Source organism: Siniperca chuatsi, linkage group LG19 (assembly GCF_020085105.1).
Source record: "Siniperca chuatsi isolate FFG_IHB_CAS linkage group LG19, ASM2008510v1, whole genome shotgun sequence".
NCBI classification, from domain to species: domain Eukaryota; kingdom Metazoa; phylum Chordata; class Actinopteri; order Centrarchiformes; family Sinipercidae; genus Siniperca; species Siniperca chuatsi.
Window position 1 is genome coordinate 24,608,281 of NC_058060.1, and position 15,865 is coordinate 24,624,145.

Below are 15,865 nucleotides of genomic sequence, written 5' to 3' on the forward strand. Positions count from 1 at the left end.
GGGCTTGGCAAACCTCTAAGTTTGGGGAGGATGAACTGATAAGGGACCGGCTGGCTGAACACACTAATAACCCAAACGTCATAGTGAAACCGCTAATGTCCCCTGACGACCTAACTCTGGCAAAGGCTGTGGAAATAGCATTCCAGATCAAATCTACAGCCGGACTAGCAGTTCAGCTAGCAGCCCCCAACCTTGCACGATGAGTGCCTGACTAGAGTGCTTGATGTCCTTGCCAGCCACAACCTCGCACTGAATGGGGACAAGTGCATCTTCTCAGTGCCCGCCATTGAGTTTGTGGGCTTCCGCCTCACCGTTGACAGCCTCAGCCCACTTCACTCTAATGTGGAGCCTGTGCAGCGCCTCCCCGAGCCATCCTACCTAGGCCAACACCTCTTTCACGAGGATGATCGCCTACTTCCTGCACTTCCTCCCCTAATACTAATACCACAACCATGGCCCCGCTGCAAGAAGGATGCAACCTGAACATGGACTCCTGCCTGTTCAGCTGCTGTTTGCCAACTCAAGGTGTAGATCACCTTGCCACCAGTGCTTGCACATTTTGACGTGGTGAGCCCCACCACCCTGACCTACAATGCCCCCAATAGTAGTCGGGGCTGTGCTTCCCAAATTTCAGCATGTCACCGAACGCCCCATCGCATTTTACCCCTCACTGCTGCCGAACAAAAGTATTCTGTGGGGGAGTGGGAGGCATAGCCTAGTGCCTAGGTATGTGAGCAGTGGCACATGTACCTGTATGTGCAGCACTTTCAAAGTCACTGGCCGCAAGTTATTAGACGTAACACAGTTTAAATCTTGTAGATTGAAAGTTATAACAGTTGTGTTGAGGTAGATATCAAAATGCAAAAAAGTAAGACTTCAGATGTTATTTTTGGAAAGCTTTCTAGATATATTGCTGGAAAAGAGTGAATTGTTCTCATTCTTTTCGTCATCTTTTTATAAATTGAGGCAGCTATTGTTTGTGTTTTGTTTTGGTCTCACTGTGTCCCTGACCTGCATACACAAACCACTAGAACAGTAGACAAGAAAAATAGATAGAAAAGTATTTGTGTTTTAAATTAAGATTTTTTTACTGACTTCAAACCTTTTCTGGTCTGTATCGGTAACACGCAACATTTTTCCCCAAAAACCCTGAAATGTTTCCTTGTGTATGCAGTAAGGGAGCTACAGTCATGTAGTTATGTCATTTTACGCATTTTGGGGGGGCGGGTTCAGCAGACCAGGCTAATCCCCTGTCCATTTTGAACATTGTTCTTAAACATTTTTAACATTTCAGCGTTTTTATTTGTGGTTTGTAGAAGCTGGCAGATGTAATCAGCTACCTAAATATCAAAAAGGCAACGTATTTTGTTGCTTGTCCAGGTCAGACATTGATTCATTCTCCGGCTAGCTGCTAGCAACTATTGATTTCTCTCATACGCATCCCAGTATGCAAAGTGCACCTGGTTAAAAGCCATTTAGCTCAAACTTGCAGAGTACGTTTGCCTGATATGAGACAGAATTGTCAACTCGTTACACTCCATTTCCATCTTCAGTCTGACATTGCCTCCGCTCTAACCAATTTCCAGGGGGAGGGGGATTTGATTTTCCCTAACCAGTCACTAGAGATCAACGTATCCACCTGAATCTAATGCCATTTTAAGTCGATACTGATGCATAGTCATGCCAACATATTGGTTTTTGCCGGAGTGGAGCAGAGCAAAGTAAAAACAAACTACGATGTTGGGCAATATTGAGAAGACATGCTGTCTATGTAAAATAAATTAGCAGTGGCTATCTTGTCTATAGCGGTTGCCATTGTTATTACTCCTCCTTGGTTCCTGTGCACAGCTTGAAAACGCTTGACAATAGCGTTAGTCCCATCTGTGGTGTTGATTGGCTAATTGTTAGTCCCCGCAGCGCTCATTCGATAATTTGCTTTTTCAACCGAGAAACCGCTGTTTCATGTTATGATGCCAGACCAGAATCAGTCAACTCGGTGGAGTGGGCGGATTCAAAGGTCTGGACCAAGACAAAGAGTACGTCTCTTAGTTGGGTCAGTTCGAGCTCATCACGTACCCACCACAAACAAACTGCTCCAGAATTAGTTTGTGACCGGACTGAGACCATTTCCTCTAAAGGGTCTCAGTGCGGTTGTTTTGGTCCGCACCCGAGTACGATTGCTGTGTTCAGATCGGCCCAAATGAATCGTACAAAGGGGGAAAACTAACCAGAGTCCGATTCAACGGGACTAAACTATGCAGGTTTGAAGTGCCCTGAAACAGGAAAAGAGAGTGCAGGAGAAAGAAGACAAAAAAGAGAAGGAGTGACAAGACCCATGATCACATATACCAGGTGTAAACAAGGACAGAGTTTAAAAAGGATAAAGACAAACTGTGGAAGAAACACACACACACACACACTCGGTCACCTCCCCTCTGGTCTTCAGTGAAGTAGGCTACCAAAGAGTCAATTAATCTTCCAGGGATTCTCCAACAGGAGAGACGGGGTATTTCCAAAAACCTTCACCCATGATCACACAGACAAACACGCCCAACACACTCTCTCTGGGTCACCTACCCTCTTGTTTTTGAAGTAGTACGGATCGATGTCTTCCAGAGGAACGCCCACCAGATGAGACGGGATGTCGGCGAAGATGCGCGGCAGCTGTTTTCCTGCCTCCAGGTCGGGCCGGGGCCGGGGGACCACCACGTCGCCCAGGTCCTGACACACACATCACCACAACATCACCACCCCCAACATCTCTCACATCTGCCTGCTGAAACTGCCTTACATCTTTTCATTTTATTCAGGTTTTAACCTCCAATATCTTCTGGTTCCTGTTTCATCTTGTTTTAGTAATGCCTCCTAGTTTAGTTAGTCAGGTGTGTGTATGCGTGTGTGTACCTCCTGGTAATGTTTGTTGCGTCGGGCCTCCTCCTGGGCAATGCGCTGCTCGATGGCCGCCAGGGAGTCCGGCGTGAAGCGCTGAAAGCTCTCTGGTCCCATTGGAAACACACAGCCAGCCATCTTCTCATCCTGATCCTGCTGCTGACTGGCCCAGTATACCAGCTGCAGACAGAGAGAGAGAGGATCAATATATAACTAATAATCTATAGCAAACTTTACATAATGAAAAACAACAAGAGCCCCTTCAGAATCCTAAATTCATTGACAATTTAAATATTGTAATGATGTTTCAATTAACTTTCCCTCAAGCAGCATAGTTTCCCTCTACAGTACTTCAGTGAGCCGCTTCCTACATTACCCAGAGTGCCTTTCAACAACACTGCTGCCAAACTCCAACAGAGCTGACCACTGAATGAAGACAGAACTGTAAAGTAGTTTTTTTTAGAAGAAGTTTAAGCCGGTGTTATTTTATCTTTTATCAACAAATCCAAACAATCTATTTATCCTACTAGTATAGTTATGTTTCCATTACATTGTTTTGGTCTAGATCTGTTTTTCCTGGTTAGTTCCACTTAAGGGAAATGTTAATGCTCCAGCATGCAATGATGTTTTAGATAAATTAGTACTTTCAACAGTTTGTGTTTGTCGCTTTTCAGTTTCAAAGCCAGCTCCATAAAGAAATTATTTTCCCAGTTTGGTGTGGAGGAAGTTGACTGGTCTGCACAGAGCCCTGACCAACACCATTTGGGATGAACTGGAATACATGTTCAATAACTGTATATGGATGTAATGTTTGGGTGTCCACATACTTTAGGCCACGTAGTGTAAAAGGGGACCAAGGGGTTAATCTGCAAGGAGATCAACATACTGTAGTCAACAGTAACAGAGAGAGAGGAAGACACACACACACACACAAAGCCAGTCACTGATATTATGTTGCTATATCCATGTATACAATCAGATAATTATGGGATGTCCAGGTAATGAAGCGCAGGCCGACAATAGTGTCTCATTAACACTCGGAAACAGGGCGATCGAGCATATAGTTACACTGAGTGAGAGAGAGAGAGCGAGATTGACTGTTGGATTACACAGGGAGAGACGCGAGTCCAGAGAGCAAGACTGACAAAGTGAGTGCGTAACAGGTCTGTGTGTGTGTGTGTGTGTGTGTGTGTGTGTGTGTGTGTGTCCAGACCATCTGCCTTGGATCCTAATTGAATGATTAGACAGCCCTCATTTTTCATCCCTTCATGCATTTATTCTTCACAGCTCCCAAATCTGATTTCTGAAGAGTGTGTGTGTGTGTGTGTGTGTGTGTGTGTGTGTGTGTGTGTGTGTGTGTGTGCGCCCACATCAAAAGGAAAATCTAGCTCTGTTTTCCATTCTTATCAAAAGCTGTCATCCACTCAGTCTCTCTCTCTCACACAACACACACACACACACACACACACGTCAAGTACAGTAGCTCCTGATGAGCGGCTCAGTCCTGGTTTCCATTCTGCGCAGACACTTGGTCACGTACACACTTGTCAGGACTCCCACTGACGTAATGCATTCCCAAAGTCGTAAGATAGATCATAGGGCTCTCGAGATGATGAACAGGACACAAAAGTCAAAAAAAAAAAAAAAAAGTTTTTAAAAGAGAGCGTCCTCTCGAAAAACATCAGCATCGGTCATTTCAGCAAGGGTCCAAAATGTGACGAAGACTCTTCCAGCGGGCGCAGGAATTATGACTCTTGTCCATCAGGAATATTATAAAGCCACAAAGTGCACAGAGAAAGGAGGTCAAGGTGCATGGATGGGTCAACAAAACGTCACACGTTGATACAGGAGATGGCCGTTTGTTTCCTACTGACAGTCAACGCTGGTTTCTTTTAACCATGACCAACCATGATTTAAAAAGCATAACAATATAGCTGATATCCACCATTTTATTAAAGTTAAAGTAAGCTTATTCCATGGTCACATCAGATCTCCAGTTTTAGAGGCGATACATTAAAAACCTGTCAGCGCCATGGACATCTTCAGGAGGAGACAGGGGAGAGACTTCATTAAGCTATCACCACCTCCTATACCCAATATTGCAAGGAAATTCAGGCCCGTTTCTAGTTTCATAACTAATTAGTTTCATAATTAATTTGTCATTGCGTGGAAAAATTGGTATGGGAGGGTGTTTCCTACATCCACTCTATTCTGAATTATTGTTTTTGTAGCTGACAAAAGGAGAAACCTGCTTCAAAAGGTGTGTGTGATCATGAAGGACAGTAACGTCTTCACTACATGCTGACTGACAGCACGACACCAAGTCAATCCCATAACACACAGTACTGACAGAAGATAAAGTCAGCTGAACTTACCAGGGCAGAGCTGTGCACACACACACACACACACACACACACACACACATTTAAAATTACAGATAAGACATTAGATTTGAATTTGATTTAATGTATTTCTTATATCATTCATTGCAGCATTAGAAGTGCTAATGGGTATTCATCACTTGGCCCGCTGGCTCCCCCGTAACTAGAACACTGATATGTAAGTTACTGACTGACTCACATAATGCACACTGGAAACTAATTTCCCCTTTGGCGTAAAATCTATCTGAAACAAAGACGACTTCTCCAAACTTCATTATTGCTACCACGCAACCATCATAGCTAAATACTAAAGTCACCGAAATCCTGGTTTTACCTGGAAAAGAGTAATATAATGGGAAGAAATTATTTATTTATTTAATTTATTTTAAATCACAGGGAAACCTTTAAACATACTGCAGTAACAAGCCTAAAAGGCTGGGAACCTAATCTATCCTAACCCTAATTCGATCCCTAAAACCAAGTCAGCCTCTGAAAAAATTAAGATGATGATGTCCCCACACTCAAGATCTAAACCTCAAATTGGTCCTCACAAAGATACAAGAGCACATATTTATTATTATAATCACTCGTATTCAGTCTCTAATCTTAGCTCAAACACTTTACTGTCAGTTCCGAGTTTAAACCAATTGTAAACATCTTCTGAATGAACACACTTGTTTTATGAATGATTCATAATGCTAAATTAAATCAAGAGGGACAAAACTATGCAGCATTTGATTGGTCACACAGGTTTCTGAGGACCCTTTTGGACCACGGGACTGTTTCCAGGAGCTGTCTGACGGACTCACACCTGCATTTTAACCAGAGAAGATAGCAGCCAGGAACCATCAAGTCATCACCTCTGACTGGTCAAACAAACTTTTTACACGACTTTTAGGCTCCACGGCTGATTAAAGATTAAGCTGCAACAGAAAGAGGAAGCAGAAAGGAAATACTGCGTCATGGTCCTGTTGTTGGCGAGTTTATTATATGGTGTTTTCCTGCCTTCGCTTCATTTGCTTCCATTCCTCCTCAGTGTCTTCACTTCGTGTCCTTTCCCATCTTCTCCTTTACCTCCATAAATCATCTTTTTTCTCGTCTCTTTCCTGACCTCATCTTTTACTTTCATACCTCCACCCCTCCATATGTAACCTCTCGTTTCCTTCTCTACTTCGTTCTTTCCTCACCTACTCCTTTCCTTCTCAACCTGCTCTTTGACTGCTATACCTCCTAACTGTCTTCCCCATCTCCCACCTTCTCCTCTTCCTCTCCTTCCTTTTCTACTTTGTCTTTCCTCCTCTTACTCTTCTTTCCCTTTCTAGCCCCTCCTATCCTTGTTTACCCCCCCTCCCTTCCCTGCCTTTCCATTCCTTTTTACACCCTAAAGTGAGAATCTCAGCGTGAGTGATGACATGGCTTTGTTATTGTACCAGAAATACTGTGGAAATGTACATAATGCTGAATTTACTGTACTACCTCGCGTAGTACAGGAACTCATTATGTTCTTTTCCTTTATTTGTTTAAACAGACAACTTTTGCTCTTCGTTTCCTGATCTTAGAGTCTATTGGACGAATCAGTCAGCTTCATGTTTTTAACAGAAATGTATCGCCGTCTTTTCACACAGTAATCAGCCTCTGTGCTCCGAGTTCACGCCGCTTCTTTCAGCTTCAGGCTTAGGGATGACTAACTGCTACAAACTACTGAACAGACACTTTCATATCTGTTCGCCTTCCAGTTTTTTTACAGATTTCACTGTTTTTAATGATGTTTTTTTTCTGTTTTCTAACTCATTGTGTCTTCGTGTTGTTGTTGTGTTATGGCCTCAAACTGAACTCAACTGACCTATTTTGTGTTGCATTTATGTATGCGTGGATTACAACACGTCAACGTTAACGTCAGTAGTACTATACAGTGTACTACATAAAAATATCAGGGATAGATTATTTTAAAAACTTTTAATTCGTGGTTGAGCCTCACCTGTACTCACTGGAAACATCAAATGCACTTTTTTTTTTTTTTTTTTTTTTTTTTAAATGTGGCAACAAAAGATACCCTGAGATGATGTTTTGCCATGAAAATCATAGTTTAGCAAAGGTTATCAATACACAAAGCTGACATCTTTGTAAAGTCATCAGATCTGTTGTAGTTTTTGTTTCTTTCACAATCTCTCTCTCACAGCTTTTAACACCCAGCTTTCATCTTACTTTGACTTTTACTGAAGGATAATAACCATGAAGGAAGTAGGTTCCCTCCTAATATAGCAGTCAGCTGCCTTGCTCAAGGGCAAACTTAAACTTTAATTCACTAGCAACACAAAGTGTAAGGGTTTGATGTGTGTAGGATGAGGTACAATAACAGACTGATTTTAACTACAGACACAAAGAGTGAAGAGAAGATGTTATGAAACACACACACACACACAGAGAGAGACACACTAGATATATTTCTGGGTCAAAACACAAAACATAGACGACCCATCAACCAAACAAGCATCGCCCTCAGGAAGGAAACACACACACACACGCAAATATACATGAAGAATGACAGAATGAAGTACACACTGTAGCTTTTACAGTAATATGGGCGTGTGTGTGTGTGTGTGTGTGTGTGTGTGTGTGTGTGTAAACCTGCAGCCACCTCATATCAATTTCCTGCATATTTAATTTAGTCATGTTCAGGCTTCCACCATCTACTGTCCTGTAATATAAACATGGATGTGTCGTATTATACATGCTCTTTTATTAACAAACATAAAACATGCACTGTACACACACACACACACACACACCTTGTTATACCTCGTCTGATGTATAAACATGTCAACAGAATTCACACTCTGGAAAACAAGCCGACCAAACTGCAGACCTGTAAGGCTTATTTTATCTTTACTCACTCGGCCATCTGACGTTTTGAAACCATCACAGACTACATTTACTGTGGGATGAAGTCCCTGAATGCAACTTAGATGGCTGAGGTTTAGCAAACATCTAGGAGCCGAATCTCAAGACACAGATGTCGGAGAGTCCTTAAACACACCACCACGAATGATCAAATCTGTTCATTCAGTATTGACTGTATCTATCTGCAGTTAGTTTCATGTCTCTGCAAGTTCATTTTTCATAGAAATGAACCCAAAAACAACTGCTGTCTGGAAGTTTAGCTGCCTGATTGCTTGTGTGGTTACCTCAGGTTCTGCGTTGAAAAGAGAGAGATCTAATCAGTGAAGCTGGTGAGCAAAATGTGACTTTACTGATAGTTGTGATTGTGAAGTTACACAGATAGATTTGGCAGAAAGGCCTTTGCTCTCAGTGCTCTGCCTGAAGTAAGGTAATGTTATATTTTATGGGTGCCGGACGTCACGTTGCAGCAAAAGTTGAACCAGGTTCGACTTTTTTGCCGGACGATCCTGCGATGGCACCTGTGCTGATTCAACGGACTGCCTCCATTCAAATGAATAAGAGGGCTTTTTCACGCAGGGCTCAAGTCGGCCTGAACGCAGCTTTATTTATAATTTTTAATGACATTAAACTTCTTGTGATTGAACCAAAATTTAACCCCCACATTTAATCCCACTAGCAGCGCTCCAATACAGCAAAATATATCCACACATAACATAACAAGTGACACATGACCGAGACTGATGTGCAGTTCAGTCCTGACCCAGACTTTAAGCCGAGCTGTATTTGTAAAACAACAGAATATCCCTTTAGTGAGCTGAAACGTCTGTTCCCTATTTTTTTCAGGCATTCGTCAGCCCTGCCTTTCCTGGATGTGTGTGTGTGTGTACACAGTGAGGGCTGAAACACGTTTTTTACCCACAGAGTGAGGACATTTTTGGAAAGTGAGGACATTTTGGCCGGTCCTCACAACTTCAAAGGGCTGTTTGAAGGTTAAGACTTGGTTTGAAGGGTTAGGGTAGACTTTGGTTTAGGTTTGGGTAAGGGTTAGGGAATGCATTATGTCAATGACGGTCCTCACAAAGATAGAAGTACAAAGATTTGTGGATGTGTGTGTGTGTGTGTGTGTGTGTGTGTGTGTGTGTGTGTGTGTGTGTGTGCGCAGAATGGTCGCATGCTTGGCTTGCTCTTTCTCCTCCAAGCGTTTCTCCCAACCTCTGGCAAGCTACAGACTCTCTCTCTCTCTCTCTGCTGCATCAGCCATATTACCACATCATGTCGGAGTATTTTTGTGAAATAAGGTCAAACTACTAAAATACTCTTTTTAACAAAGTACATCCGTCATGTCACGTAAAACTGCAATTTAATATGTAAATACGCAGAGCGAGATACTATTGTGTACTTTCCCGAGTCGGTGGCCGGAGACTTGTTCATGTGGTTCATTTTGTGAAGGAGCGTGCACTCTCGCTGCCCAGGTGGAGAGTACAGAAGATCATTAATGACAAAACTACTGACACGTGAAGACAAAATGTTGAGTTCTGATTAAGCTATAATTCAGGATTGGAAAGCGAACCGACTGAACCAAGACAGGGTAAAGTCAAGACTGTAATACATGTTGTAAGAAAACAAAGAACTGTGTTTCCGTGTTTGAGCATCAGGGCTTCCTTCAGCTGCTCGCTCTCAGTTTTGTCAGTTTGAATTTAGAGCAGAGCAACCTCCTTTGGTTTAGACTCGAAAGTGAATCGTCAATGTCTGACTTACATGAGGGCACTTCGCATTGAATTCCATCGACTTTTTTCAGATGTATAAAAGCTACGACATATTAAGCACCCTTTCCAGTTCTGAAATGCTCAGATTCTGCCACCTATTCTGTGTTCACTGTATTCCATCTGATTGTACCTTTAGGCAGGAAAAATACACAGTCTAACTGTCTAATAACCAGCTAACAAAGAGGTACCACTGTCAGTCAAATCAAACCAAAGTCGCAGAGTCCTGAAGAAGCAGATTAGGTGATGTTTTTTTTCTGTTTTAAACTCTTAATATATAACCAAGAATGTGAAAAATACTTAAAAAGGATATGTTCACATTGTTTTCATGTCTATGTTGATACAAAACTTATGTGCCCATATGAAGACTGAAAGTTTTTGGTCGCTGTAATCGTTCCTCCTGTCAATATTGGCAGTGAAGTGACGACGCCTTCCTAACACGATTTAAATTCTGAAGCCAGCTAAGGCTAATGTGAGACTTTTGAAGATATTTGTCAAACTCAGACAAAGTTACTACTCTTTGGGTACGATACTTCTTTATTTTATAGTTTCTTTGCTGAGCTTCAGGGACAGTATGTAGAGGGGAAAACATTTGCAGCAACCGACAACTCTTTGCATTCAGTACATAATGGCATGTGGTGTTGTTTTAAGACAGACTTGAAAAAATGTGAACCTATCCTTTAAGATTTAAAGTTTTTTTTAGGGGCTTAAAAGGTTAAGGTTTCGGCAACTGTAGTAAAATAGTTGGTTAGGGAAAGATCATGATTACGGTTCATGAAAAGGTGGCATTTAATTGCAGGTCTGTGTGTAATTTCGGACACACTATACGCCCATCAACCACCCGGACCTCCAGACCCTTACATTCTGCTTTGCTACATAAAGGGCACGCTACTTGCTGCAGCACCGAACGTTGGCAACGGATGTATCGTCCAATATGGGCGTAATTCCTAGGGATACTGGTCTGATATAATAGTTATGCAAAGCGCTCCCCAACCTTGACTTGCAGGTTGATTACCATTTGAACTCTTTTTGTGCTCACTATAGTTTTGTCACCAAAAATCTTCCATATAAAAATAGATGAGGATAATGGGGAATTGCTCCCAGCAGGTGTGGCATCACTTAGGACCAATCCCATCAGCTCTTTTGCTTCGCTCTAAAAGCAGAGTGTCCTGTCACAGTGCGGTGATGGAGAGCAAAAACTCTCCCAAAAATACCTCTCCCTAAGAAGACGCTGCTGTCCAGAAGCAGCAGCAGTGAATATGCAGCACCTTCAATTCAATTAGCCTGAGAGGAGAAAACACATTTTGTCACCGTGCCGCTGCTGCTGCTGCTGTTAACGGAGCAGAGCCGCTGCCCAGCGCAGGAAATGATTCACTGATATCAGGCAGAGAGCCAAGCTGAGCTGGCAGAGGACCACAGGGACTGTTTGGCTTCAGGATGGGGAGGGGGTGATGAGGAGGGGGGGGTGACCCTGACATGCAGCCGCCTCCGTGCGTCATGTCGAAGCTCCGTGTTGGATGACAAACCTTCACACCTCCACAGACAAGTAAAATCCCACCTTTGTGAAACTTGTAATGTTTGAGTTTTTACATCAGATTGATTCTACACTACAGGGATGTTTGAGACAGGAGTTTGTGGTGTTGTTGTATTACAGTGTCCCCCACTAACTAACTATATATCGATATCTAGATCTATATAGATCTATCTGTGCGGGCACGGTGCAAATGACGACATGACAAGATAAGGTAAAACAAGCCGTTTACCTAAACTAATCTGAAAAATAGTCCATGTCTTGTTGAGTAAACCAGTTTTTATTAGCCATGCCAGCAGCATGGCTCTAGGGATGCTGTTCTGTCCACCACTTTGGTCCAGACTAAAATATCTCAACATCTGCTGGATGAACTGGCACAAAATCTGGTACAGACATTCATGGTGCCCAGAGGATTTATACTGATGATCTGACTTTTCATCTAGCGCCACCATCAGGTCATAATTTTAATTCATCCAACAATGGTTTATGACCAAATACCTGCAACAGACAAATGATAAATAAATAAATAAACTCCAGCTCCTACTGTTTTTAAAGTGATACAGAGGAGTTTGTGATCTTGTAGGTTTGTAACAAGGCTCTGGTCTCTCTTCTATTCTTCCTTTCAGACAGTTTGGCCCTAAATTGGCTTCCTGTGTCCCGGCCCGTCAGAGGGAGTTGGATCAGTCTGCTGCTGAAGGTGCTTTTCTGTTTCTCGGCGGGGCTGAATGATTGTCCCTGACTGCCAGTAGTTGGTTCATTGTGCTTTGTTGTTGCTCAGGCTGCAGACAGTCCAGACCCTCACACTGAGCCAACCTGACTCATTAGCTTAGCAAGTCCTCTGGCATCGCCCGCTCTGACGCCACTGACTTCACCTTAAAGTCCTCTGCAGGCCGGCGTGGAGCTCTCTACACGTTAACATCAAGTCCATCCTGCTGTTCATTACCTGCTGCGCTCTGTATGGTCCTCTACGGCAGTGATTCCCAACAAGGGGTGCTTCGGGAAAAATGTGAAGCTCAGCTAATTTGAAAATATAGAAATTATGATTTGATGATGTATATTATCCACATATTTTTGTTTAGGAGAAAAGTCAACACATAATCAATTAAGATTACAAATTTGTGTGATGGTGATCTTAATAGTTATTGTCACAATAACTCACCAACTATGGTAGTCTGCACAAGATATGCCTCAGTTTTCCACCAACCTGAGTCATCTGTAAGTTGATTAAGACTGCAGAAAGACAAAAAGCTAAAAGTAAAGCTACAGTTTCTGTCTCTCCAAATGACCATAAAGCCGTCCCATCTATCAAATGGCATGATAAAGGGGTACTTAGGCCCATCTGATAGGGTTGTGGGGGTGCGTCGGACTATAAAGGTTGGGAACTACTGCTCTATGGTATTCATTCAGTCCTATTTAACCTCCCGTCCAAGTACCAAGAAGCTAGAAACCAATTTTAACGGTGTATTCAGCCTTTTTAGTGACATTTCACAGCAGAAAACGACAAAGTATAATTTCAAACACCAGTCCCTCCATTAGATTTGTTTTAGTGCGGTGTTGATGATACTGTTGTCCAACAATGTAGCATGAAGCAGAAAGAGCTTTAGGACCTAATAACTAAAAAAAAATAATAATTTAAATGCAGTGGCACCAAGAATTTTATACAACTGTTATTTTTTCTAATATTCTAACTCAAGTTTTGGACTCCAACTACTATACATTTGAGAAACAAACCACTAGATTATATATGTTGAAGCTAAATTGCGTTATTTGGTGTTTTGTAGCCATATTAACTAGAAAAAATATCCTGTTGCTTCTTTTTGCGTCCATAAATAGATCACTTAAAAACACTGATACTAACTTTTTAAAGCTATGACATTAAAAGGAATAATTAAGTTTAGTTTATTGCTGTACCATTCAATATTTTTTATATTAACATATCAAATCAACCCAGACAAGAATGACAATATTCTACGATTCTGTAAAACCCAGTTTCCATCCCGATTACGTTCTCTCTTTCTACAATATCTACACATGCAACTATGGTTAAGGTCGGGAAAAGGTTGTGGTTTTGGCAAATAAATAAAATGTTTACAGTATGGTTAAGATTAGGGAAAGATCAACATTATGGTTAATGAAAACGTAATTGCAGGTCTGTGGCAGGATGTGGACTCTGGTCTCCTGTGTGAGTCAGACATGCTACATGCCCATCCACCATGCCAACCTCAGCACACTTTTTGTATCAATACATCACGGACACACTACTTCCTGCAGTGACACTGAACTTTGGCATTGGACGTAAATCGTGAGGTGCAGAATCCAATATGAACAAAATTCCTAGGTGTCGCCAAATCAACCAGGAAGGAAATCTGAAGGATTATAACTAAGAATTTCTGTGGCAAAGCAGTGAGAAATACCATTTACACTACTTTTAACTGTTTTAAGAAAGCGTTCACACTAGAAAGACTACAAAAACAGATACTTCAAAATGCCAACGTGTGTACGAAACACACTCAGTTATCCAGCGCAACAGACAGCAGACAATACAATGATAAAATAACGTATTTTGGTTCACAGTGACATCTGTGAGGGGATTATTTTGTGATTCAAGGTGTGTATGGACTGAGATGGTGAGAGCAGGTGTACATGCACAAACGCACGCACACAAATCGTATAATATCATGATTTCCATATTAGCTATCTCCACTGTCTCAGTAAGTGTCTCCTCTGAGTGTGTTGGCTGTGGACATTAACACACACACACACACACACAGGACTGTATCAGTTCATATTCTGGTCAAGGTCGTATTGAAGATAAAGTGTTTTATAGACGTCGTCAAATCCCCATCAGACAGGAAAGGAAGAGACCCAACCCTCCAAACCAACTATCAACCTTCAAAAAAACATTTCAAAATCAAATCAAACTAAAATATCACATTTTTTCTACTTGGACAAAATGAGTTCTGCTCTGACAAGATAACAACTCAACACCTCTGATGCCAAAACTGTGGAGGAAAAAACACTGAAATTAATTATCAGACATGTTCACACAAATTAAGGTGCAAATATTAAACTCCCAAATGTTTTTGTTTCCAATGATTGGTTTCTGTTTATTCCTTCATTTCCTTCCTTTCCTTTATCCACTTTTTACTTCCTTCTGTCCTTGCTTCCTTTATTTCTACCTTCCCACCTTCCTTCCTGCTCCTTTATTATCTCTTCCTTCCTTTATTCTTTATTTCTTCCTTTATCTCTTCCTTCCTTCCTTCCTTCCTTCTGTCCTTCTGTCCTTGGTTCCTTTATTTCTTCCTTCCTCCTTAATTATTCCTTCCTTCCTTCCTTGGTTCCCTTATTATTCCTTCCTTCCTTCCTTTATTTATCTCTTCCTTCCTTCCTTCCTTTATTATTCCTTCCTTCCTTCTGTCCGTGGTTCCTTTATTTCTTCCTTCCTCCTTAATTATTCCTTCCTTCCTTCCTTCCTTCCTTCCTTGGTTCCCTTATTATTCCTTCCTTCCTTCCTTTATTTATCTCTTCCTTCCTTCCTTCCTTTATTATTCCTTCCTTCTGTCCTTCCTTCCTTTATTATTCCTTCCTTCCTTCCTTGGTTCCCTTATTATTCCTTCCTTCCTTCCTTTATTTATCTCTTCCTTCCTTCCTGCTCCTTTATTTATTTCTTCCTTCCTTCCTTCCTTTATTATTCCTTCCTTCCTTCTGTCCTTGCTTCCCTTATTATTCCTTCCTTCCTTCCTTTATTTATCTCTTCCTTCCTTCCTTCCTTTATTATTCCTTCCTTCTGTCCTTCCTTCCTTTATTATTCCTTCCTTCCTTCTGTCCTTGCTTCCCTTATTATTCCTTCCTTCCTGTCTTCCTCACAGTGTGCAGTCTCTCTCAGCCTCTGCTTGTCTTTAACGTCACTTAGCCACATTAGTCATTAGTGTCTTGTTTATTTGGTCTTTATCATTATATTTTATCACTGTATTTTTTATCACCTCAGCTCCAGGTTTGTTGTGTGAGTGATTACATTGAATTTAAATTAAAAGGAAACATGCGTCAGTATCCGAGGCTGCCAGCTGTCGAGCTGACTGACTTACTCAAATGGAAAAGATGATGTTAAAATAAATAAAGAACTAAATTAAAGCATTCACTTATAGACAGATCATAAGATCAAGACTTACAGCAGCTGATTTGGGCTTGAAAACCTTGGTAGCACTTTACCAGACTGGATTTAAAATGGTGAAATTGTTGTTGTTTTTTTCCCCCCAACAAGTCGTCACACATAAAAGGACAAATTGGGTATTTTGTCAGTGTCAAAAAGGATTCACGAGATCATTTTCTGACCTGCCACCTCTGGGATTCAGGTCTCGTTACGTTTAGGCAACCGATGGCTATGGAAAGATGCTGGTAGG

The 15,865-nt window shown here is 41.6% G+C and overlaps 1 protein-coding gene across 6 annotated transcripts in view; it reads right to left on the reverse strand.

The window, feature by feature from the left end:
* Positions 1–15,865, reverse strand: part of LOC122866443 (sodium channel protein type 4 subunit alpha-like) — a 210,079-nt gene that overhangs the window by 160,130 nt on the left and 34,084 nt on the right. For 5 of the 6 annotated variants that reach the window (XM_044176090.1, XM_044176089.1, XM_044176091.1 and 2 more), the window contains exons 2-3: positions 2,905–3,069; positions 2,578–2,721 (exon numbers count right to left, since the gene is read on the reverse strand). In XM_044176090.1, coding sequence (XP_044032025.1) covers positions 2,578–2,721; positions 2,905–3,027 — 267 coding nt within the window. In that variant the 5' untranslated portion in view covers positions 3,028–3,069. Of the gene's footprint in view, positions 1–2,228; positions 2,253–2,577; positions 2,722–2,904; positions 3,070–15,865 lie in introns of those variants that run through there. The other variant, XM_044176095.1, reaches the window with a different exon arrangement.